Source organism: Salvelinus namaycush, chromosome 34 (genome assembly GCF_016432855.1).
Source record: "Salvelinus namaycush isolate Seneca chromosome 34, SaNama_1.0, whole genome shotgun sequence".
In the NCBI taxonomy this organism is placed as follows: Eukaryota; Metazoa; Chordata; class Actinopteri; order Salmoniformes; family Salmonidae; genus Salvelinus; species Salvelinus namaycush.
Genome location: NC_052340.1, coordinates 20,039,605 through 20,063,072, shown reverse-complemented (window position 1 = coordinate 20,063,072; position 23,468 = coordinate 20,039,605). Strand labels below are relative to the sequence as shown.

At 41.3% G+C, this 23,468-nt stretch overlaps 2 protein-coding genes across 3 annotated transcripts in view; one reads left to right on the top strand and one right to left on the bottom strand.

Moving 5' to 3' along the window:
* LOC120028233 (Golgi SNAP receptor complex member 1-like) overlaps positions 1-5,491 on the top strand; it is a 63,016-nt gene extending 57,525 nt beyond the window's left edge. Inside the window, exon 9 of one of the 2 annotated variants that reach the window (XM_038973392.1) lies at positions 5,036-5,491. In XM_038973392.1, coding sequence (XP_038829320.1) covers positions 5,036-5,160 — 125 coding nt within the window. In that variant the 3' untranslated portion in view covers positions 5,161-5,491. The remainder of the gene's footprint in view (positions 1-5,035) is intronic. The other variant, XM_038973393.1, reaches the window with a different exon arrangement.
* Positions 5,492-10,473: 4,982 nt separating this feature from the next.
* Positions 10,474-21,220, bottom strand: trarg1a (trafficking regulator of GLUT4 (SLC2A4) 1a). The gene is made up of 3 exons (XM_038973642.1): positions 20,804-21,220; positions 10,822-10,948; positions 10,474-10,484 (listed from the first exon to the last, which is right to left on the bottom strand). Exons 1-3 carry the CDS (start codon positions 21,218-21,220, stop codon positions 10,474-10,476), a joined length of 555 nt encoding a protein of 184 aa, XP_038829570.1.
* Between the last annotated feature and the right edge of the window lie 2,248 nt (positions 21,221-23,468).

The following is a 23,468-nucleotide window of genomic DNA, read 5'->3' as shown; positions in this document are numbered from 1 at the left end:
CCTGCTCCAGAGCGCTCGGGACCTCACACTGGGGCGAAGGTACACCTTCCAACAGGACAATGACCCTAAACACACAGCCAAGACAATGCAGGAGTGGCTTCAGGACAAGTCTCAATGTCCTTGAGTGGCCCAGCCAGAGCCCAGACTTAAACCTGATCAAACATCTCTGGGGAGACCTGCAGCAATGCTCCCCATCCAACCTGACAGAGCTCGAGAGGATCTGCAGAGAAGAATGGGAGAAACTCCCCAAATACAGGTGTGCCAAGCTTGTAACGTCATAGCCAAGATGACTCGAGGCTGTAATTGCTGCCAAAGGTGCTTCAACAAAGTACTGAGTAAAGGGTCTGAATAGTTTTTAGTTTTTATAAATTTGCAAAAATGTCCAATATTGTTTTTGCTTTGTCATTATGGGGTATTGTGTGTGGGTTGACTATTTAATACATTTTAGAATAAGACTGTAACCTAACAAAATGTGGAAAAAGTCAAGGGCTCTGAATACTTTCCGAAGGCGATGTATAGGACAATATTTCACTTTGCTGTCAAAAGAGATCAGTTGCCTTTCAGAGAGACAATTTCAGAACAGACAAAAAAATTGCAGACTCAACAGAAAAGCAGGCAGTTTGGCATTTTTAGATTCTAATTCAGCAATAAGGCCCGAGTTGGGTGTGGTATATGGCCTAAATACCACGGCTAAGGGCCAGCCAAGTGCCAACCACCTCTTATTGCAAGTAATGTTCAGATAATCATTAACTTCTTATGGCTGCAATCCCGTTAACGGGATGATATGACAACAGCCAGTGAAAGTGCAGGGCGCCAAATTCAAAACAACAGAAATCTCATAATTAAAATTCCTCAGACATACAGTGGGGCAAAAAAGTATTTAGTCAGCCACCAATTGTGCAAGTTCTCCCACTTAAAAAGATAAGAGAGGCCTGTAATTGTCATCATAGGTACACTTCAACTATGACAGACAAAATTAGGAGAAAAAAATCCAGAAAATCACATTGTAGGATTTTTTATGAATTTATTTGCAAATTATGGTGGAAAATAAGTATTTGGTCAATAACAAAAGTTTATCTCAATACTTTGTTATATACCCTTTGTTGGCAATGACAGAGGTCAAACGTTTTCTGTAAGTCTTCACAAGGTTTTCACACACTGTTGCTGGTATTTTGGCCCATTCCTCCATGCAGATCTCCTCCAGAGCAGTGATGTTTTGGGGCTGTTGCTGGGCAACACGGACTTTCAACTCCCTCCAAAGATTTTCTATCGGGTTGAGATCTAGAGACTGGCTAGGCCACTCCAGGACCTTGAAATGCTTCTTACGAAGCCACTCCTTCGTTGCCCGGGCTTTGTGTTTGGGATCATTGTCATGCTGAAAGACCCAGCCACGTTTCATCTTCAATGCCCTTGCTGATGGTAGGCTTTGTTACTTTGGTCCCAGCTCTCTGCAGGTCATTCACTAGGTCCCCCCGTGTGGTTCTGGGATTTTTGCTCACTGTTCTTGCGATCATTTTGACCCCACGGGGTGAGATATTGCGTGGGGCCCCAGATAGAGGGAGATTATCAGTGGTCTTGTATGTCTTCCATTTCCTAATAATTGCTCCCACAGTTGATTTCTTCAAACCAAGCTGCTTACCTATTGCAGATTCAGTCTTCCCAGCCTGGTGCAGGTCTACAATTTTGTTTCTGGTGTCCTTTGACAGCTCTTTGGTCTTGGCCATAGTGGAGTTTGGAGTGTGACTGTTTGAGGTTGTGGACAGGTGTCTTTTATACTGATAACAAGTTCAAACAGGTTCCATTAATACAGGTAACGAGTGGAGGACAGAGGAGCCTCTTAAAGAAGAAGTTACAGGTCTGTGAGAGGCAGAAATCTTGCTTGTTTGTAGGTGACCAAATACTTATTTTCCACCATCATTTGCAAATAAATTCATAAAAAATCCTACAATGTGATTTTCTGGATTTTTTTTTTCTCAATTTTGTCTGTCATAGTTGAAGTGTACCTATGATGAAAATTACAGGCCTCTCGCATCTTTTTAAGTGGGAGAACTTGCACAATTGGTGGCTGACTAAATACTTTTTTGCCCCACTGTACATGTGTCTTATACCATTTTAAAGGTAATCTTGTTGTTAATCCCACCAAAGTGTCCGATTTCAAATATGCTTTTCAGCGAAAGCACCACAAACGATTATGTTAGGTCACCACCAGGCCACAGAATAAGCACAGCCATTTTTCCAGCCAAAAATAGCAGTCACAAAAAGCACAAATAGAGATAAAATGAATCACTAACCTTTGATGATCTTCATCAGATGATACTCATAGGACTTCATGTTACACAATACATGTATGTTTTGTTTGATAAAGTTCATATTTATATGAAAAAATCTGAGTTTACATTGGAGTGTTACGTTCACTAGTTCCAAAAACATCCAGTGATTTTGCATAGACACATCTATTCAACAGAAATACTCATCATAAATGTAGATGATAATACAAGTTATACACATGGAATTATAGATATACCTCTCCTTAAACTTTACGGAAAAAGCAAACCATGCAATAATCTGAGACGGCACTCAGAACTATAGTCAAATTAGCCGCCATGTTGGAGTCAACAGAAACCAGAAATTACATGATAAATATTCCCTTACCTTTGATGATCTTCATCAGAATGCACTCCCAGGAATCCCAGGTCCACAATAAATGCTTGATTTATTCGATAATGTCCGTTATTTATGTCCAATTAGCTACTTTGGTTAGCGCGTTTGGTAAACAATTCCAAAGTCACGAAGCGCGTTCACTAAAACGTGACGAAATGTCCAAAAGTTCCGTAACAGTCAGTAGAAACATTTCAAACGATGTATTGAATCAATCTTTAGAATGTTGTTAACATAAATCTTAAATAACGTTCCAACCGGAGAATTACATTGACTTCAGATGAGCGATGGAACGGAGCTCCCTCTCATGTGAACGCGCATGGTCAAAGAATGGTCACCTCATGGCAGTGGTGACTAATTCTCCTCTCATTCGGCCCCCCTTCACAGTAGAGTCATCCGACAAAGTTCTACAGACTGTTGACATCTAGTGGAAGCCGTAGGAAGTGCAAACAAATTCATATCTCTGTAATTTCAATGGGATCTTGGTTGAAAATCCACCAGCCTCAGAATTTCCACTTCCTGTTTGGATATTTTCTCAGGTTTTTGCCTGCCATATGAGTTCTGTTATACTCACAGACATAATTCAAACAGTTTTAGAAACTTCAGAGTGTTTTCTATCCAATACTACTAATAATATGCATATATTAGCAACTATGACTGAGGAGCAGGCCGTTTACTCTGGGCACCTCTGTGCACCTTTCATCCAAGCTACTCAATACTGCCCCTGCAGCCATAAGAAGTTAAATTGGAAATATAAACTGGGTGGTTTGAGCCCTGAATGCTGATCAAATCAAGTCATATTTTATTGGTCACATACACGTGTTTAGCAAATGTTATTGCGGGTGTGGCGAAATGCTTGTGCTTCTAGCTCCGACAGTGCAGTAATATCTAACAGTTTCACAACATATACCCACAATACAAGCAAATCTAAGTAAGGAATGGATTAAGAATATATATACACATGTCAGAGCAGCATTGGACTGAGACACAGTGGCATAGTATGGAGTACAGTATATACATATGAGATGGGTGATGCAATATTTACAAACAATTAAAGTGACTAAGATACCGTATAATAGTATAGAGTACAGTTTACACATAAGAGTTGAGTAATTTAAGATACGGAGACATTAAAGTGGCCAGTGATTCCTAATATATGTCTATAGGCAGCAGCCTCTAATGTGCTAGTGATGGCTGTTTTAACAGTCTGATGGCCTTGAGATAGAATATGTTTTTCAGTCTCTCGGTCCCAGCTGTACTGACCTCGCCTTCTGGATGATAGCGGGGTGAACAGGCAGTGGCTCGGGTGGTTGTTGTCCTTGATGATCTTTTTGGCCTTGCTATGGCATCGGGTGCTGTAGATGTCCTGGCGGGCGGGAAGTTTGTCCCCGATAATGCGTTGGGCAGACCGCACCACCCTCTGGAGAGCTTTGCGGTTGTGGGCGGTGCAGTTGCCGTACCAGACAGTGATACAGCCCGACAGGATGCTCTCAATTGTGCATCTGTAAAAGTTTGTGAGGGTTTTAGGTGTTCTTCTTTAGCCTCCTGAGGTTGAAGAGGCTCTGTTGTGCCTTTTTCACCACACTGTCTGTGTGGGTGGTCCATTTCAGTTTGTCAGTGATGTGTACGCCAAGGAACTTGAAGCTTTCCACCTTCTCCACTGTGGTCCCATCAATGTGGATGGGGGGGGGGGGGGGGGGGGGTGCTCCCTCTGCTGTTTCCTGAAGTCCCCAGTCATCTCCTTAGTTTTGTTGACGTTGAGTGAGAGGTTGTTTTCCTGGCACCACCCTCCGAGCCCTCACCTCCTCCTTGTAGGCCGTCTCATCATTGGTAATCAAGCCTACTACTGTTGTGTCGTCTGCAAACTTGATGATTGAGTTGGAGGCGTGCTTGGCCACGCAGTCATAGTTGAACAGGGAGTACAGGAGGGGGCTGAGCACACACCCTTGTGGGGCCTCCGTGTTGAGGATCAGCAAAGAAGTGTTGTTTCCTACCTTCACCACCTGGGGGTGACCCGTCAGGAAGTCCAGGACCCAGTTGCTCAGGACGGGGTTCAGACTGCTCTAATTACGTTGATAACCAGTTTATAATAGCAATAAGGCACCTCAGGGGGTTGTGATATATGGCCAATATACCACTGCTAAGGGCTGTGTCCAGGCACTCAGCGACGCGTCGTGTCTAAGAACAGCCCTTAGCCGTGGTATATTGGCCATATACCATACCTCCTCGGGTCTTATTGCTTGATTATACCCCGGCTGTCAGCCAATCAGCATTCAGGGCTCGAACCACCCAGTTTATATTTCCAATGTAATGATTATTTGAACATTACTTGTAATAAGAGGTGGTTGGTTCTGTTTGCCTTAACTTCCTTCCCCAGATCGTTTCCCAGCCATCAACAACCTCGTCCAGCGAATCAACCTGCGGAAGAGACGAGACTCCCTAATCCTGGGCGGAGTCATCGGCGTTTGCACCATCCTCCTGCTGCTCTACGCCTTCCACTGATGACGGACAGACCGGTCAAACAATCGTTACTCTGCGTTTGTAACATCGGAATCAGAACTCTGGAGAATGGGCTTTAGTGATTGGAGGCTACTGGACAGACAGACACCCTCTTGGCCCAATCGGTTAACAGGATTGATCGAAGGCAGCATGGACTACCTGATTTGTATTTAGCAGTGGGAGGGAAGGATGGAGAACGATATGTGAGATGGAGCAGCATCTTTTTCTTTTTTATCAAAAGTTTGTGCTGTTCAACTCTGGTTAAGGGAACAGAGACCAAATGTACTGATATGACTAGATTTGAAAGGAAAGGATTATATATATATATATATATATATATATATATATATATATATATATATATATATATATATATATATAATTCTTTCAAATCTATTAGTACCTTGAGATAGGCAAAAGTCATATATATATATATATATATATATATATATGACTTTTGCCTATCTCAAGGTACTAATAGATTTGAAAGAATTATATATACAAAAATATATAAAAAGAACACTTGCTTTAAGGAGTGTAATGGTCTGAAGACAGGCGGTGGAAACGAAAGACTGTCTGTTGATTTCTGTGATGGAAGGATTTTTAGTTGAATGGTCCTTTTTCGTGATGGGATATTCAGGAGGTTCATCATCATCATGGCCTGTACATTGTGCATTATTAATAAATTATTAATTTACAGTATGTGATACTAGGCACTTATTTTATTTGTCTATTTTTTTTACTTTGACATGTATTGATAAATTGTATTTTTCATTGAAGACCATTGATAGAACTCCAGTGCTGCAAGTACCGTTATTCTTTAAACAATGGCCACATTCAGGTGTATGGTTCAACTAAAACTGTGAAAGTCTCAGACTTCTTCCATTACGTGTTTCCTTCAACTCACAACCTCTACATCAGGGCTGCCCAACCCTCTTCCTGGAGATCTACTGTCCTGTGGGTTTTCAGTCCAACCCTAATTTAACACACCTGATTCTACTAATTAGCTGCTCAACAAGACCATAACTAGCTGAATCCGATACGCGGAATTAGGGTTGGACTGAAAAACTACAGATCAGGAAGAGGGTTGGGCAGCCCTGGGCTACAGTTCTAAGGAGTTTAGTTTCTTTCGCTTGAAATTGTCAGTGGCATTTTAAGTGGTTTTACAGTGGAAGTGGCTGGAGATGTTACAGTAAACAAGGCTGCAGCAGCTAGATTACTGTTGGGGGAATGAGGTGCTCACATTAATTCACTCGGACAGAATCTGAGTCACCCGCACACACTCCCTCAGACCTCTGTTTTGTAAAACTGTGTGCACCTGCCTGCTTGGGAGCATGTGTGTGTCGTGACAGCCACACTGCAGGGGAGATGTAACTGCAGTCTGTGGGGGGTGACGGCTTCCCCCCAGGACTCTACAGGAACCTGTCATGACTCCCCTGTCATCTCCATAGTCAACTACTGAGTTTTAAATGAATTACTTCGTCTTTCTGTCTCTGTTACATCTCACCATTTATCATCTGGTAACTAGACATGGATGTTTTAGTCTCAGTTGACTGTGAAATATTGAAGTTTGTTATATTTGTATAGCTACATGAAGTGGGATTATCTATAACCATTCCAAGTACACCAATTTCCCCCTTTTTTATGTGATGTCACTGTCCTTTATTCCTTTCATTCTTTATCTCTATTTTCAGGTTTCTCTCTTCTCTGAGGGTAAATGGGGACTGTATTTTGGCATCTGAGTGCAGTACTGCTATTGGTCTATAACTGGTTCAACAAACATCCTTACAGTAAACACAGCTAGCCTACTCTGGTGCTACAGTGTAGAGTCTGAATATTTCATATCCTTTTGTCTGGTTTGAAGATCACTGGAGCAGAACTAAGTATTGTGTACTTTCACTGTGACTCAAGTTCTTCCACAAAGAAGTATAAAGTGAGTTTAAAAGGCTGATTCTAGCACAGCTCACAGATGCAACTCACATGAGGGTGTCTAATGACGTGTAGGAGAACCACAAACAAGTAAAGGTGGCGTCACCAAAAAAAACTACTATTTGAGAAATCAAGCAAACATTTTGTTTTTGTGGGTCCATAGACCTTTCAAGCACACTTGACTTGCGAGGCTCGTTCTATTTATGAGTTCATCCGATTTTTCAGAGCAACAGGATATACCAAGGGGCTACTACTGTAGTTAAAGAGAGCCAATCTTATTCTTTAATAATCAATAAAAAAATATTACTAAAAAGGTTCATTCTTAGAGTAGTCAGAGTGTGTATATGCTAACATGAGGGTTTAGCTCCACAGCTTTCCCTGTTCTAGTGTTCCAGACAGGAACATTCACTTTGATCATTATGTCAGTGGAGCTGCTGCTGCTTTACTCCAGATGCCACTTTAAAAGGCAGGTTGTCTGACCCTTTACACCCCCTCTCTCACACTCCCCCTAGACCATTCCTCTATGACATACTCTGTCCATGCACAAACACAAACACACAGATCAATGCTATCCAAACCCACATAAATCAATCCAACTCACCGGAGACCATGCATGATAACGTTTATTCCAGACATGCAGAATGTTCACAACAGAGATGGAAACCAGCATATACATATGCTATCAAAAGGGGAAGAAATAAGGACATCAAAAAATAGACATGAATTGAAAGTCACTGTTTTACTGACACAGAACAGCTTGTATGCATCTCGCAGCAGAAAGATGGTCAGGGAAGTATGTGTTGTAAAAGTGGAATTTCATGTGATAACAGTGAAATTACCAGACAAATTTGTCTTATAAGCATTATGTTGAATTTTGGATTTTCAGTGGCAGACTGAGTTACTGACTCTCCTGCTGGGTCGGGGTCTCCCCCTCTCTCTCTCCTCTGCCGTTTACTCTTACTGTATGACAAAAGCAGCCGTCTACTTCCCCCCCCAAGGCAGGTTTCTAAAAGCCCTTTAGGTGTGTGTGGGAAGTTAGTTTGTGCATGCCTGTTGCCCAGAGATAAACATTAGAGCTCTTTAGACAGGGATGTCTCTTCAGCCCATCTGTCAAGGGAAGCACACTGGCTGCACGAGCGTCCTATTGTACAATATAACTTGTATAGCAACATGAACTTGCTGCCCTTTTTGTTATCATACCCAAAGATGTGCTGTAAGGCTGTCTTGAGTTCAGTGCTTTTAAACATCGTGACCATGTTGAGTCATTCACCCGCTGTGGTCCTATTTCTATTTGTTGTTTCTAGAAATACAGTACAGATGCCAAAAATGTTCACAGATTGTCAAGAGAGTTTCCAGGTTTTATCTAGTGCTTTGCATGCTTAGACAGGGGCAGAATTATTTTTTATTCAGCAAGGAATTAACCAATGTGTGTTCATAGTTTAGAGGATTCAAAAGAGACCTCAAATGTTAATATGGTGACCTTTTTCACCAATTACAGGTGCTTTTTCAATCACTTTATATCTCTTTGAACATGTTAAATTCAGGCCAGATCAATTCAATCAAATTATCATATAACTATTTCTCTTTGATCTCATGTGTAGCTAACACCTACATTAGCCCTTGAAAAGACAAGCAGTTGAATCAAGAAAACATGAATAATCGCTAATGTCAACTTACAGTATTGAAATCTTATGGGAGTTGAAGAGCATGAGTTATGAGAGTAATACAAACATGAATGTAAGTCCAAACAAGGGTGTTATGAAGCATCATGTAGTGGTTATGAAGGTTTTATAAGAGGTGTTATGACCTTCCAGAAAACATCTGAAGTGTGTCAATATAACAGTTCTTTGTTGTGTTACCGCAGTAGAATTTGAACCAACTGTGTGACTTATTCCAGATGGCATGGTGACACATTTGAATACAGACAAATTAGTGTGTTACAGTACAGGTACAGAGAGAACTGCTGCCAATCAATCAATCAAACCTCAAAACAATGTTCCTTTAACATGGGTCCTTACAGTGACATACAAAAACCTGGGTACCATTTAGCCCAAAGCATGCCTATATAATATTGCATATATATTCTTCATATAAATACATGTCATACCGATACAGCACGGTGGCAATATGTTAAGGATTGGTGTTGGTCTCTGTAGTACTACAAAATACATTCAGTGAAACAAGTTACATTAACAGTCCAGGTAATGAGACAAGGTACTGGGGTAGGGTGAGTTGGAGGGGGAACTAGGGGGGCAGTGGGGAAGGGGAGAGTGATAGTTCTGACAAATTGAATATCCTCAGACTTATGCCCATGTTCTGGCATGGATGTTTGGAGAGGGGATGGGGAGGGTAGGCATGCGCATTAATATAGTCAGACCCCTCCCACAGCAAGGCAGGGGAAGGGGGGGGGGGGATTATGTTTCTGTCCTTACCCACAGTCAACCCACATGGAGCCGAAACACTCACATTATGTACAATTCACTCTCCAAAGGCTCTAAGCAACTGGCTTGTTATATCCCAAAGTAAAAACACAGACAAACAAATATGAATTCACAAACAAAATGAAGGTTGGCTATCTACAGTCAAGACATGCATGCAAGTGGTCTCTTATTTTTGTCAAAAACCTACAAAAAAAACAACATAAATTCAAAAACATCTTCTCTGAATTGTGTTCCCTGGTCAAATATTACATCCTTCGGCAAACCATATTAGGCGACAGCCACTGCCGGCCAGGTAGCCATCTTAACTTAAGTCTCAATCATCGCAGCCCAACATACACAACTTTTATAAAATGTGAATTGATATATTAATCTGTATATACTTATATTGCAAATATATCTGTATAGTTGTATATGCTTTCAATGCAGGAGGTCAGGCCAACTAGGTATATATTTAGGTTATTATTCAGCTGTCTTGATGTTTGGAGTCCATTTTCAAGGTCTCCTTCCATTCTTGATACAGAAAAGTTTGTATCACTTCATTCCTCTGTTCATCCCTCTCTTCTTCATCTTAAGACTATTTTTACTCCACAGAGAATCGAATGAGAGTAGCAAGTCCTCAAACCAAAAGTCAATCGTCCAACGTTCTTTTGAAGTACACTTTTTATATCAAGGATTTTATTTTTCATCAAGCAAATGTTACTGTAATCTAATGCATGCATATCTGGATATTTTTGCTTTGGTTTATTCATTTGCTAGTGTATTTCCTACTGCATTTCCTACTCTTCTTTAAACTTCTTATTTTTTTGCCTTGATCTTGATTACAGTGTGGAGCAGGTGATGATATATTTTTTTCATCTCAGGAATCAACGGAATTTATATATTTTTTCCATGCTGCATCCTCTGCTTGGCTTGCAGCAGTGCTCTTGTTTCATAGTATATACACTGGTCACTTGGTTACTGTTAGGGAAGAGAGAGCGGGGGAGGTGAGAGAGAGAAAGGTTAAGGTCCAGTCATTCCTACAGTTTGACAGGCTGGTCTGTAGCTGAAACAGCAGGAGGGATACTCTCCTTGCCACAAAGCCAGCCTGCTATAGCTGAAGTCTTTAATCAATCCACACAGAGCTCAGAAATCTGCTGAGCTGACACACAGACACACACACTTTCCAGGCATCAATGTGATTGATGACAGACTGGTGTATGTTTATGTATGTTCATATATTACCTTGAAATTGTTATGCAGTATGTGTGTATGTGCATGTGTTTATGCATTGCAGCGGTGTGTGTGTGTTACTTACCAGAGACCGTTACAGAGACGACTATGATGAGCACACCCAGGAATATGGAAACGACACTGAGGAGTCGAGCCAGTTTACCCAGTCTCTTAGCGCCGTCCAAGTCTCCCGACTGCAGGCTGTTTCTTGACTGTAGAGTAGAGGACACACAACACAAGGCCAGATGCATTTACACCCTCACAGAGACACAACCGTCATGACACAATTTGAGTTGTTACGTTTTACATTTTGGTCATTTAGCATACAATCTTATCCAGATCTTGAACTACACCTTTCTCATGTCATCTTTTAGTTATCTTATAGTCAAACTGTCTGATGTCTTACTTCCTGTTTGTATGACTTGTGCTCTTGTTGGAAAACTGAATCTTACAACTGAAACTCTTAAATCCATACAGAGATTCACGGGAAAACTTATTCTCAAACATACCTGGACATGATTTCATTTGGCAGTTTCACTCAGTCACTGAAATATTTATCAGTTGATAGTCCATTAATGCACAGAGAAATGGCTTTAAAGTGGAATGAACATGAACGCTAACCGAGAGATTTCCTGAAGCTCGACAAAATTTGGGACCATTTCTTTGCAGACCTTTTATTTATTTACACTTTTGCCAGGTTCTTTATTGATATTTTACGATAACGACTTGACCAAGAGGTTATCCTTGTTGTATAAAGTATTTCCAATATTTGGAAACCACAGTGAGGCCTATTCATTGATTATCAAACTTTGTCTGCAGAGCCTTTCGGTTGTTATTGGTTTAAGTTGAAGAACAGTGTAGTGTGGACCTTACTGTAAATCACACAAGGCAGCTTTATACTGTACTATACGTATATCTGTTGCAGACAATAGAGACAGGTTGACAGACTGGAGTGGTGTGTGTCTGTGTGTCTAAGACGGGACCACGGGAGGTGATTGAGAGACACAAAAGACAAATACCTCTGATTATGGCACCGGGTTGCAATTACCCAGGTCCTAGAATGCCACATTCTCCCATTAATCCGCCACTGCTTTTCTCTTTGGATGAGCAGTAGAAATCCCCCCCCCCCCCCCACACACAAACACACACAACCCCCACTGCACTACACTGCATTATGGAGATCAATAGCTACAAAAAGATCTCTACTCAACAGGCATCTCTCCAAATGACCTCAGCCTCTTAGACTGGGGTACAGTGGTGTATTATCTGTTTCTGTCATCACCACATCTAACAGATTGTAAACCAAAATCTAAACAATCATCTCGAAGAAGATATAGGAAAACAACAAAATGCCAACCGCAGATATACAGTACTATCTGAGCATGAACCAAAAGCACTTCGAGAAGCATGTGGGTGCTGTCCATGGTGTGGGTGCTGTCCATGGTGTGGGTGCTGTCCATGGTGTGGGTGCTGTCCATGGTGTGGGTGCTGTCCATGGTGCTGGACTGGCCTCTATGAGGGCCTATGTTTTAATTTATATCAACGTCAGATCAGTTTTAACCACACAATGGAGGAAAGAAGGAAACACTTTCAAAGTATTCTAACGGGGGAAATTACATATAACTCTGAATTCAATTAGCCTTTATTAAACCATGACATCTATGGAGATGACTGGAGGCTCTGCTGTAATGGTGATCCCACTTCTAGAACACTTTCTTCCCCATCTCCTTTATAATACACCTCCATTTTTCTCTTTGGATGATGAAAATGATATTGCATTGGCAGAATACAGTAATTCTCTATTAGCTAGGTATGCGTGTGTGTACAGTATGTGAACTTGCGTGAATGTGTGTGTGTATGTCTTAGCAAGGCGGGCTTCACCGTTTGCTGTTGTGTGTGTGGCGCCCGCACTTGAGTGCGTGTGCGTGTGTGTGTGTGTGCATTTGTGTGTCTGGCAGGACATCCAGATGTGATTTAATACTTCCTGTTTAGAGCAGCTACTAGCTATGCATAATGCTGTGTGCATAGCGGCAGCCTCATTCAAATTCAGAACTGGGGGTGATAGTTACGTTTTTGAGCAGACAGGGAGGAATGCAAATCATAATCTTAAACAGAACACAGTCATGCATTCTTTAAATGTCCTCTGATGCTTTAGGTCTTCATAAGGACTGATCCGGGACAGAACCCTTCAATTGCATACATTATTATTTCTGCTTAGACCAGTGATGCTATATTTACTGTCTGATACTTTTTCAATATGCTGTCTGGTATGAGTACCAAAACTGCAAGGGTTGACGAATAAATCCAGAAGACAACAGTATATGTGCAAATAGCACACCCCAAATGTAAATACCTATAATATATAGGTAACTGCCAAAATCAAAGAAACACCAACATAAAGTGTCTTATTAGGGAGTTGAGCCACTACGAGCCAGAACAGCTTCAATGCATCTTGACATAGATTATACAAGTGTCTGGAAGTCTATTGGAGGGATGCGACCCATTCTTCCACAAGAAATTCCACCATTTGATGTTTTGTTGATGGTGGTGGAAAATGCTGTGTCAGGCACGGCTCCAGAATCTCCCTTAAGTGTTAAGATCTGGTGACTGACACACACACACACACACACACACACACACACACACACACACACACACACACACACACACACACACACACACACACACACACACACACACACACACACACACACACTTTAAACCATCTCCTTTGAGACTCCTGTTTCAAAGTCACAGATCTCTTCTTCATTGCTTAATTAACTCAGGAGCCTCACCTGGGGTGGAAACCCCTGCTTTCAATATACTTTGTATCCCTCATGTATTCAAGTGTTTCCTTTATTTTGGCAGTTTCCTGTAGATATTGTCATTTAAAGCCTGTGTAACACAAAACGATTTGCAAGAAATTATTGTTGCAATTGCAGGTTGCAAACGACATCATCTCAAGTAACTTTGCTGATAAACAAAGCAACTCAAACACGAATGAGATTACCCTTTTATCACTGCAGAGAACAACACTCCGTCCTCCCTCCCTCCCTCACTTGCTCTCCCTCTCCATCCCTCTTTCCCTCCGTGTATCCCTCCCTTCATCCCTCTCCCTCCCTCTCTTCCCCCTACCCTTCCCCTGTCCTTCCTCCCTCTCCCTCTACCCATGAGCCTCGCTGTCTCTAGTGAGGCAGGAACTCACACAGTGCACTGGAAGTCAGATACGCCTGGGTCAAAGACCTCCAGCTGTATTCTCAGAAAGAGTAAAGTGTGACTGTGTGTTAGTAGCTGGGGGTAGGTGGAAGGGAGCCTTCAGACTAGGTAATAAATGGTTGTATTGATTTACAGGGAGAGGGAGACCTGCTCATATTTTTCTTATGAATGTGAAATTCAGCAAAAACCTGGCCTCTCATCCCACCTGCAGTACAACCAGGCAAGCCCACACAACAAACACATACACATCACATCCCCTCCCCCAGCCCTGTGGTTGTTCCCACTGCAGTCGAGGCTGGAGAGAGGTGGCGGGAGAAAGAGAGAGAGAGAATCGGAGATGGAGAGAGAAGGACAGAATCAGAGATGAGATGGAGAGGAAGATGGCGGTAGAGACAGAGATAGATGGAGAGAGAAAGAAGTAGAACATGGAGAGCTATGGGTCTCTAAGAAAGTGCTCTCCCTCCCTGCTGCTGCTGTCATTAATAATGAAGTGTGGTCCCAGGGATGGGAGCAGCCTGGAGGACAGGAATTGTACTGTACATACACACACACACACACACACACAGAGAGAGAGAGAGAGAGAATTGAGCCCAACCCTGGCGTCTATGTGTGTATGCCCGTGTGTATTCAGATAACTCTAAAATGTCTCCTTTCCTTCTCTCCCTCTTTGAAGTAATCGCTGATCTAACTTGATTTGATAGGCGAGTTCCACTACGACCTAGCTTCTACCAATCCAGTCACGTCAGATCAGTGACCACTTGATGGGAGGAATGACAGTAGGACACATTTCTACACTATTGGAACGGAGCCCACGGGCAGGGCAGGGTTAGGAAACCCTGGTGTGTAAGAGTTCACTGAAACACCTAATTCAACAATTCCACAACTTTATCAGTTGGATGTTACGTCCCTAAACAGACCACTGATCTTAACCACATTCAGTTGGTCAGTCTATGTCTAAAAACAATTGAGTAGATTTTGAGAGTTAATTTACCAATCACATAATGTTTTAACTTATAGGACGCCATGTTAAGAGATCACTGATCTGACCGAGTTGGATCGGTGAAAACAATGTTTCTACCCTTCTGCTTACAACAACCTCATTATGTCAAATCAGATATCTCCTCAAGGATGGACAGATACGGCTTTGAAGTATCCACATAAGGCATCATGAGTCCTCATTAATGGTTGTTTTCCCCCAGGGCAAACAGTCAAAGAGCTGAGAGGTGGTACATGTGGACAGTATGTTGGATTATGCGTAGAAGGCTTGAATGAGGCAAGCCTGTATCTCTAAGGAAGAGAAGGGCTGGAGAAAGTATTCCATTATTCTATTCCAGAGGATTGATGATTCACATAGTTTAATCCACTGTCATGTATTCGAGGAAACATATTGTTTTATCCATACAACATGAAGAGGCTGTTTCCAGGGCACAGATTAAGCCTAGTTCGGAGTTAAAAACAAGCTCAATGGAAAATCGCCATTGAAAATGTTTTTGAGTCCAGGTTAAATGTAGTAGGGTGTAGTACTATATCAGCAGGGCTACTTCAGTAATAGCTAAATTGCTGCTACAAATGCTTTTAGACTTTTACCTAAGTAGTATTTTACTGGGTGACTTTCACTTTTACTTGAGTAACTTTCTATTAAGGTATCTATACTTTTACTTAAGTATGACAACTGGGTACTTATTCCACCATTGTCCTTTCCAAGTTTTCAGAGGGAATGCTGATTTCAAAACTACCCAACGTAGCAGCTGCACAAGATTACTAATAAGCCATTTAGACACACACATATACACACACACACACACACACACACACATACACACGGCTCCCCCTTCCCACACCTTAAAAGAAAGAGGAAAAATATCCACTGGGCTGAAGCTTGAAGCCCATATTTCACCAGTGAACGTGCCGAGTGTGCAGTAGCAGTTTGGGCCTAGCCGTCAGTCCTGCACAGCCAATAAAAGCCCATAACCCTGTCTCTCCCTGCCTCTCCACGCCACAGAATTGACTCCACGTCTTCTGCGTCCACCAGCAGTAACCTCAACACCAATAGCCATCAGTACAGCTGTCTTACATCTGTTAAGCCTAACTTGCTTTTCTATTTACAGATCAGCATGAGTTGGCCATTGGTGGTTGTACAAGATATACTGTACAATATATCATATATATACATCTATTACGTTTTGTTATGCCTTAGGTGGTTGAGCAATATACTGTATTATTAACCAATTGTTTGGTATTCAGTGTTATGAAATTATGGAATGAATTTATCCCCACATGTAGATACAGAATGTAGGCAAAAGTCCTTTTCCCCTTTTTAAATAAAGATTTGAGGATTTATTATATTTTTCCCTTTTGATTAAATTCCTATCTGTTTCAGTGTTAGAAAATGTGTTCTAGCCAATCTGTAGGCTGCCTGAATAATCTTTACAAGTCCACCCCTGTGGCGGGCAGGTAATATTGTAATTTCCTATCCTGATGCTAGCCCTGTATCCCCCTTCCGTGTGTGTGTGTGTGTGTGTGTGTGTGTGTGTGTGTGTGTGTGTGTGTGTGTGTGTGTGTGTGTGTGTGTGTGTGTGTGTGTGTGTGTGTGTGTGTGTGTGTGTGTGTGTGTGTGTGTGTGAGAGAGAGAGATTGTCTTGCTCCCCTCAGGACTGAAAAGATGTTTATCAAAGCCACATAGCTGGATAACTGTTGCAATTTGCCCTCTGCAGAAAGGCTCAATTGACTTCTATCGCCTTCTATTGAGTTAGTGGCCATCTCTGGTTTCTACCCCTTCCCTCTCTTATCTTCCCTCTCTTTCTCTCCCTCCCTCTGTCAGCTAGGATACTGGCTCCATTAGGAGAGAACTGTTGTTGTCAGAACTGCCATGTTTTATAAACTGAATGTTTTATTATTGTGTGCTGTCCCTGTCTTTGAGTCATTCTGCAAGCCCAAAGATAGAAGACACATGAGCCAAATTGTGTTCTTCTCAACTGGCTAGAGGCACTTATACCTGGACCAAACTTATCTTATTAGAACACTAGCATAGAAAATGTAGCCTGCAGCAAGGACAGCCACCAACATGTAGGCCAGTCACAACTTAAGTCAGACACAAACTCTGTGGAGGTTTCAGCCTCATAACAGCAGTGTAATGAGATCTGTAAAAAAACACCAGTAACATCTCAGTAGTTTCAACACAACCCTCTCCAAAAGTTCTCTAGTTATTACACTCTTAGAAAAAAAGGTGCCAAGGAGAACCATACATTCTTCCATTTGTCCACATAGGAGGGGAAAATGTTTTGGCGCTTCAAAGAACCCCCTGTAAATGATTCTACCTATCTGCCTCTATAAAGGGTTCCGGGCCCTTTTTTTGAGGGCCTAGTTATACTCTAACACAGTGGTGTTAGAAAACTCTGAGTTTACAGGCCACATCGGGCCTGCAAGTCACATTATGCTGGCTTGCAAAGTGATTTCTCTAGATCATTCGGGGGTTTTTCCTTATTGACATTATTTTGTTTTTTTACACATACATTTTATATCCTGAGATTTTAGAGTATTCTGAAAATATTTTTAGTAAGAGGGCATTGAGTTTTTAATATTGGTCAGGTATATCAGGTGATCGTCTACAAATAAATGTTGTTTGTATTCATGTTAACCAATACTGATACCTGTTAGGTTTGGGCCCTGTCTAATTCTTTCTGCAAGCTGTTCAATTGCCAGTGCAAACAGGAGTGGGAGAGAAGACATCCCTGTCTAAAGCAATTTCATTAGATTATGTATTATTTGTGTATATTTTAGCTTGAGGACATTTATGTAATATTTTCGAATTTTTACCACACGACCACAATATTGATTGTGTCCAGCATAAGAGGTTGGCTACCATAAGCGTGTACACAGGTTGTATCATTACATTGCTGTATGGTACATTTTACGTAGTCTTCGCAATCCATGCCCGGCATCACAACATAAAGAATCACGCTACACATTAGCAACTTCTTTGGTGGTTTATCTACTTCCGTGTCTGATACCACACTTCAAAGTAACGCACACAAGATGGAAAAATCCAATGCATGCGACACACTGCACGCAGTACTACACGCCGTGAATCTGGCAGATGAGTCACAGCAGTGTGGACTGCCTCCCATTGAAATGAATGGACTTCCGCCAGAACGCATACAGTTTGACGCAACCGGTGTGCACGAGGCTTAACACCGTAACCTACATACACTGTGCCTCTCTTAGGGCTATGGAAGTCATGATATTTTGTCAGACGGTTATTGTCATGCAAAAGACTGCCGGTCTCACGGTAAAGTACCGTTAATTAACATAAACAAGTTTAGCATCTCCAGGACTCCACACATACAAGCTGCTGATGCGTGCCTTTGGAACATCTACATTTAAAAAAGTCTAATAAATAAATTGAATATAAACCATAACAATAAATCCATTATTTATTTTACGCAGGTCTAAAGAAACATTATAATATGAAGGACATTTATTTCAGAAGAACAGAATATGAGTGGGCCTGCTGTATGTTATCTGGGTATGCGCCTTGCCATAGGCTGTTGCTTGTTCATTTAGCAGACAAGATATGCTTATAAGTCCTGTGCCATTATTTTATATTATACCACAGCATTGTTGAATACTCATTTCTGATTGGCAAGAAGGGCATTCTAGAATGGACATTAAAACCAGATAAAGGGACAGTTGGAAAAGATATTGGGACAGCTTGCAATCATGACACAGTAAGCGCCTACACACTTTACTTACTACAAAGTTACAGAAACTAAACCAACAACCACACAAACCGACATGTAATACATTGTAAACACTTAGGAAAGAGTTAGCTAGGTAGCTAGCATTGATTTGTTTTTGCAGAGACATATTTTTTTGGAGCAACTGATGACCTAACATAGTGAGTGATGAACATTAATTTCTCTGGTCCCTACTGCAGTGTTGCAGTCATGACGCAAGTGGCGCTATGCTGTCAAATCCTTGCACGTTTCTAGTTTGACCAGCTGTTTTCAGCAACTGATATTTTTGAATTTGGTTGTCATATTGGCAAGTTTGCTAGCAACAAACTATTTAGCTAGCTTCTAGCCTAATTTTGGATTTTGATAAAATAATTTTTATGTTGAAAGATAATGATTAAATAATTCCACTCTGAAACCATATAATAGTATGAAATTGATTAGAATCATAAAATTATAATCTGATGATGTGTGTAGTTTTAGTCAGAATTAGATTAAACAATGTATCTGTATAGTGGAAAAACACAGACTGTCTGAGCAAGGCGTAGTTTAGGATTTGAACTTGTATGTGTGTGCCTAAGAAAATACCGAAGAACAATTAAACTGTGTTTGAACCGACCTGGCTAGGACTCTGAGAAACTTATGATAGGATAGGGTGTACTTCTCAAGGTTCCCCTAATCTCGGGGGAATGGAACTGTCGGCTGGGTAGTGATACACAGTGGTGAGAACTATGGAGAAGGATAAAACTCACCTACTGTTTGTGTGTATGTATGTGCGTAGAATATCTACTGTTTGTGTGAAAGTATGTGCGTAATTAAGGAGCCTGGTATAAAATGGATGTCTTTGTATTCTTGACTTTAGAACGTTCTCTGAATAAACTGTGCTAACCTTTTGCATAAAGCTGAGTCTTTGCCCAATTATTATTATACCCATGGTCTTACAACCCTCGGGGATTGGTCAAAGCTATTGATTGATTGATAGTTATTATCATTGGGATTGAAAATTCTCATGACAGATTTGCAGTGCGATCTCCTCGTAATGAACACTGTCAAGTGTCCTGACGAGAAGGCAAACATTGTTATGGATGTATCCAAATGAATGTCAATAGAAAACAGCTGCTGTCCATTTCGTTGTGTTAGGCTTTGAAACAACATCCACATCGACAATGTGTTCCACTCAGTTTCAACCTGTTGTTAAATTTCTTTCTTCAAATTGATCAATCCAACTCATTAATACATGATTTTCATCACAACGCATTTTGTGTGTATTACACAATTTTCTGTCTTTATTACGCATTCGTGTACATTACACGAATTCCACTTTGTTGTGGCTAACATTAGCTCGGCTAGCTATGTGGCTAACGCTAGTTTGTTACTACTAACACATGTCCAGAGGACTCAACGGTCACATTGAATTTCATGACTCATGACTGCTGGTGTGGCGGTAATACAGTCCCCACAACAGCCCTAGCCTCTTTTCATCTCCTATTTAACTAATTGCAACCCCAAAAAATTACAAAAAAACATTCCTCAGCTGTCATATTTGATCACCCAAGTTTGGAATGTAATTAATTGAAGGGTGATGGATATGTCATGTGATCCCAGTTTTTGCGATCCCTCCAAATTTAAGATATACTGTCCTTTTCCCGTTATCATACATTTATTTGTTGAATAGTTTAGGGCTCTATACAATCCATATCGCGGAAATTGTTACAGCATGATTGAAATTTAAATATAATGTTCCGTTTTAGCAGAGACTGCATTCAAGGTAAACACTGCATATGTCGGCAAAATCGGAAATGACCTTTACATTTCTAGCATGCAATCTGTAAACTTCAGCGATACAGATTGAATAGAGCCCTTAGGCCTACACTTGATCACGAATGGGTAAAAAGGGGCTTTCGAATTCAACTTGGCTATAGGGCTACGATTTAGTGGCAACAGTCAGCATTCTAAACAATGCTGTTTGAGGTTATTACTAGTGTTAATATCCTAGTTCTATTTTATTAAGAAATTGCAAATAATGATTAATATATCAATACAGCATGGACAGTGAATTGACAAGAAACGACAGGCGTTTTTAGACCCCACTTTCCTAGACGATATATATCCACTTACCATAATTGAAAATAACAAAGCAACAATGCTGACGGGCCAGACAGGGCAGAAGCAGGACAATATGACCAGTATGAGGTAGTCTTTGGGCTTTTGCGCCTCTTGGACCGCGGCGTTTCCGATGGAAGAGGTGCAACTGCGACTCAAACTGACCCGGGACGGGGAAAGGGGGGCAGCAGCAAGGTGCCCTGCAGAGCCCGACCTAAAGGGCAAACTGTGGCCGTTCTGGTCTACATCCAGGTTTTTGTCGCTCCCCACGTTGACTGTGAAGGAGGAGGACATTTTCATACTGTTGCCGCCAGCGGGCTCGGTGGTCACGGGGCTGAGAAGTTTCTCCGTCTCCTGAGACTCGTTGGCGGGCGCGCGGCCGCTCTCTCCCAGGTTAGATTTCTCGAATTCAGTGTCTATGTTGATTGCCATTTCTTCAAAATCCAAAATATTTTAATCAGTTTCCAATAGAGGAAAAAATGCCTACTCGTGTAAAGTACTAAGACTGGTTATAGTGGTGCTATATTCCCATTCTTTGACCTGATAAAAATATATAGTTTAATTTATTTTTCGATTTTACAATAAACTCTAAGACTATGACTACCCAATGTAACCAATTGCGTGGCAAGTTGATATGTATACTAATGCACCATTTAGGTTGGCTATGTCAACCACATGCGTTATAAATCAACCCCTTTCAATTAGAGATAAAACATATAGTGGTATTTTCCCGTTGGATTTTCGCATCATTCTTCTTCTAGAATCAAGAATGCCTTCCGCCTCAATTCCGCATTTCCATTCAATCCATACGCGCTATCGGAAAGCGATCTCCTCTGAAATGTGCACTCCCTCTCTCCATCTGTAACGCCAGACCCAAAGAACAAATCACTCAGTGAAGCGCCTGTCGCCTGCCTTTTCAATCCCACCGCGATCCACAATTATTACCAGCCGTATATCTCACTTAAATAAACGTTTTCTTTTTCATTCAAAGTAATAAAGAATGACGGAATGAGATTCGTTTCAATCAAATATACCCCGAGAAACAGAGAAAGTGAGTTTGTGTCCTGTGTGTTGTTCCGCAACGGGTCGTGTGTCAAGACTGTTTCTCACGCTGCAGCAAGAGAGCCACTGGGATGAACTTGTAGCAGAGCAGTGCGGCGCCCCCTCCCCGTCCCACTCCTCTCCTCCCCTTTCTTTCTCTCCTTCCGTCCTTCCCAACATCAGCACCACTATGGAAGCGCGCCAGGAGCAGGAGAGGCAGGGCAGAATCTCTCTGGCGATTTGATCCCCGCGTGGGACGCCTCAAAGTCTCTTCTAATATAGGCTAATATAGACCACTTATACTATTCAAATTTGTCTAATTTATAGATATATCATTGATGATCTTAGGTTTGTTTGTATAGATTTTCTCAATGTCCCAAGGACACGCTTGATTGAAAACGTGTACACCGTGTGGTAGGAATGTTAATTGTCTTCCACTAGGCTCCCTTTACGCAGCAGGTCAGGAACCTGATATAGCCTACTGGTAAATTAATACCAAATCAATAACCTACCATGGGGGGTGGTTTTATTTGTGGATACTGACATAGAAACTTTGTAGTTCAACCTTGAATTTAGGCTTCCATCCACATTCTGTATCGACTGATTATAAACAGTGGGTAAATTTTTTCGGATACAGCATTTAAAGCTGTAACTAGATTGATACTAGAGCCCTAAAGTGCTAAATGTAATGATACATGTTATGATGTTTTCTGCTGCTATGGTCCAAAGTGAGGACCTATGACAAGTGAGGGCAGTTGGGAGTTTTCTGTTTTTGTGTCCTACACTCTTAAAAAAGGTTCCTTATAGGACCCAAAAGGGTTATATTGCTTGCTTCATATATGGATCAGAACCTTAGATGTTCTTCTTCACTGAAACAAAATGGTTCCATACAGAACCCTGCATGGTGACATTCATGAATTATGGCTACTACTATTAAATATAAATATTTTTAGCTAACAATATAATTTAATACAATTAAATAATGGACAATAGAATAGTAGCATCTTTTTTAGAATGTATTGTCATTATATGCAACAAAAACAATAGGAAATATGCATCGGTGGGCAGGAAAGCATGCCTTTGTTTGAATGCTGGCCCACATCAACTCTGGCTGACTTCTTTACAATACAATATAATGCAAAACAATGTAACTTTGTCCAGTTACGGCGAAGAATAAAAATGTGTCTTCTGCTCCGTTCTCATTCCCCCAAACCTCAAACATACAGTTTAGATGTGCACATGTTTAAGTTGCAGTGCAGCACTCCTGGACGAAGAGCATATTGTGTGGTTAAGGGCCTTGATCAAGGGTCCAACAGTAGGGGAATGTTTTGAGGATGTGAACCCAGTAGCCCTCCAGTTGTCAGATCAATTCCACCCATTTTGTTCCAGCGCCCGGCCCCAGGATTTGAACCAGCCAACGTTCGGACACAGGTCCAACTCCTTATCCGCTGGGCTACCTACCACCAATACAGTATGGGTTAATGTCTGACTGGTTCCAGAGAAGAAGAAAAAAGGAGCAAAAACATGAGGTAATCTTCAGAAAATGAAGACAAAATGCTATGCAGACATCAGTGGAGGCTCCTCAGAGGAGGAAGGGTAGGACTATCCTCAGGGAATTTCATAAAAATAAAAATAGTGA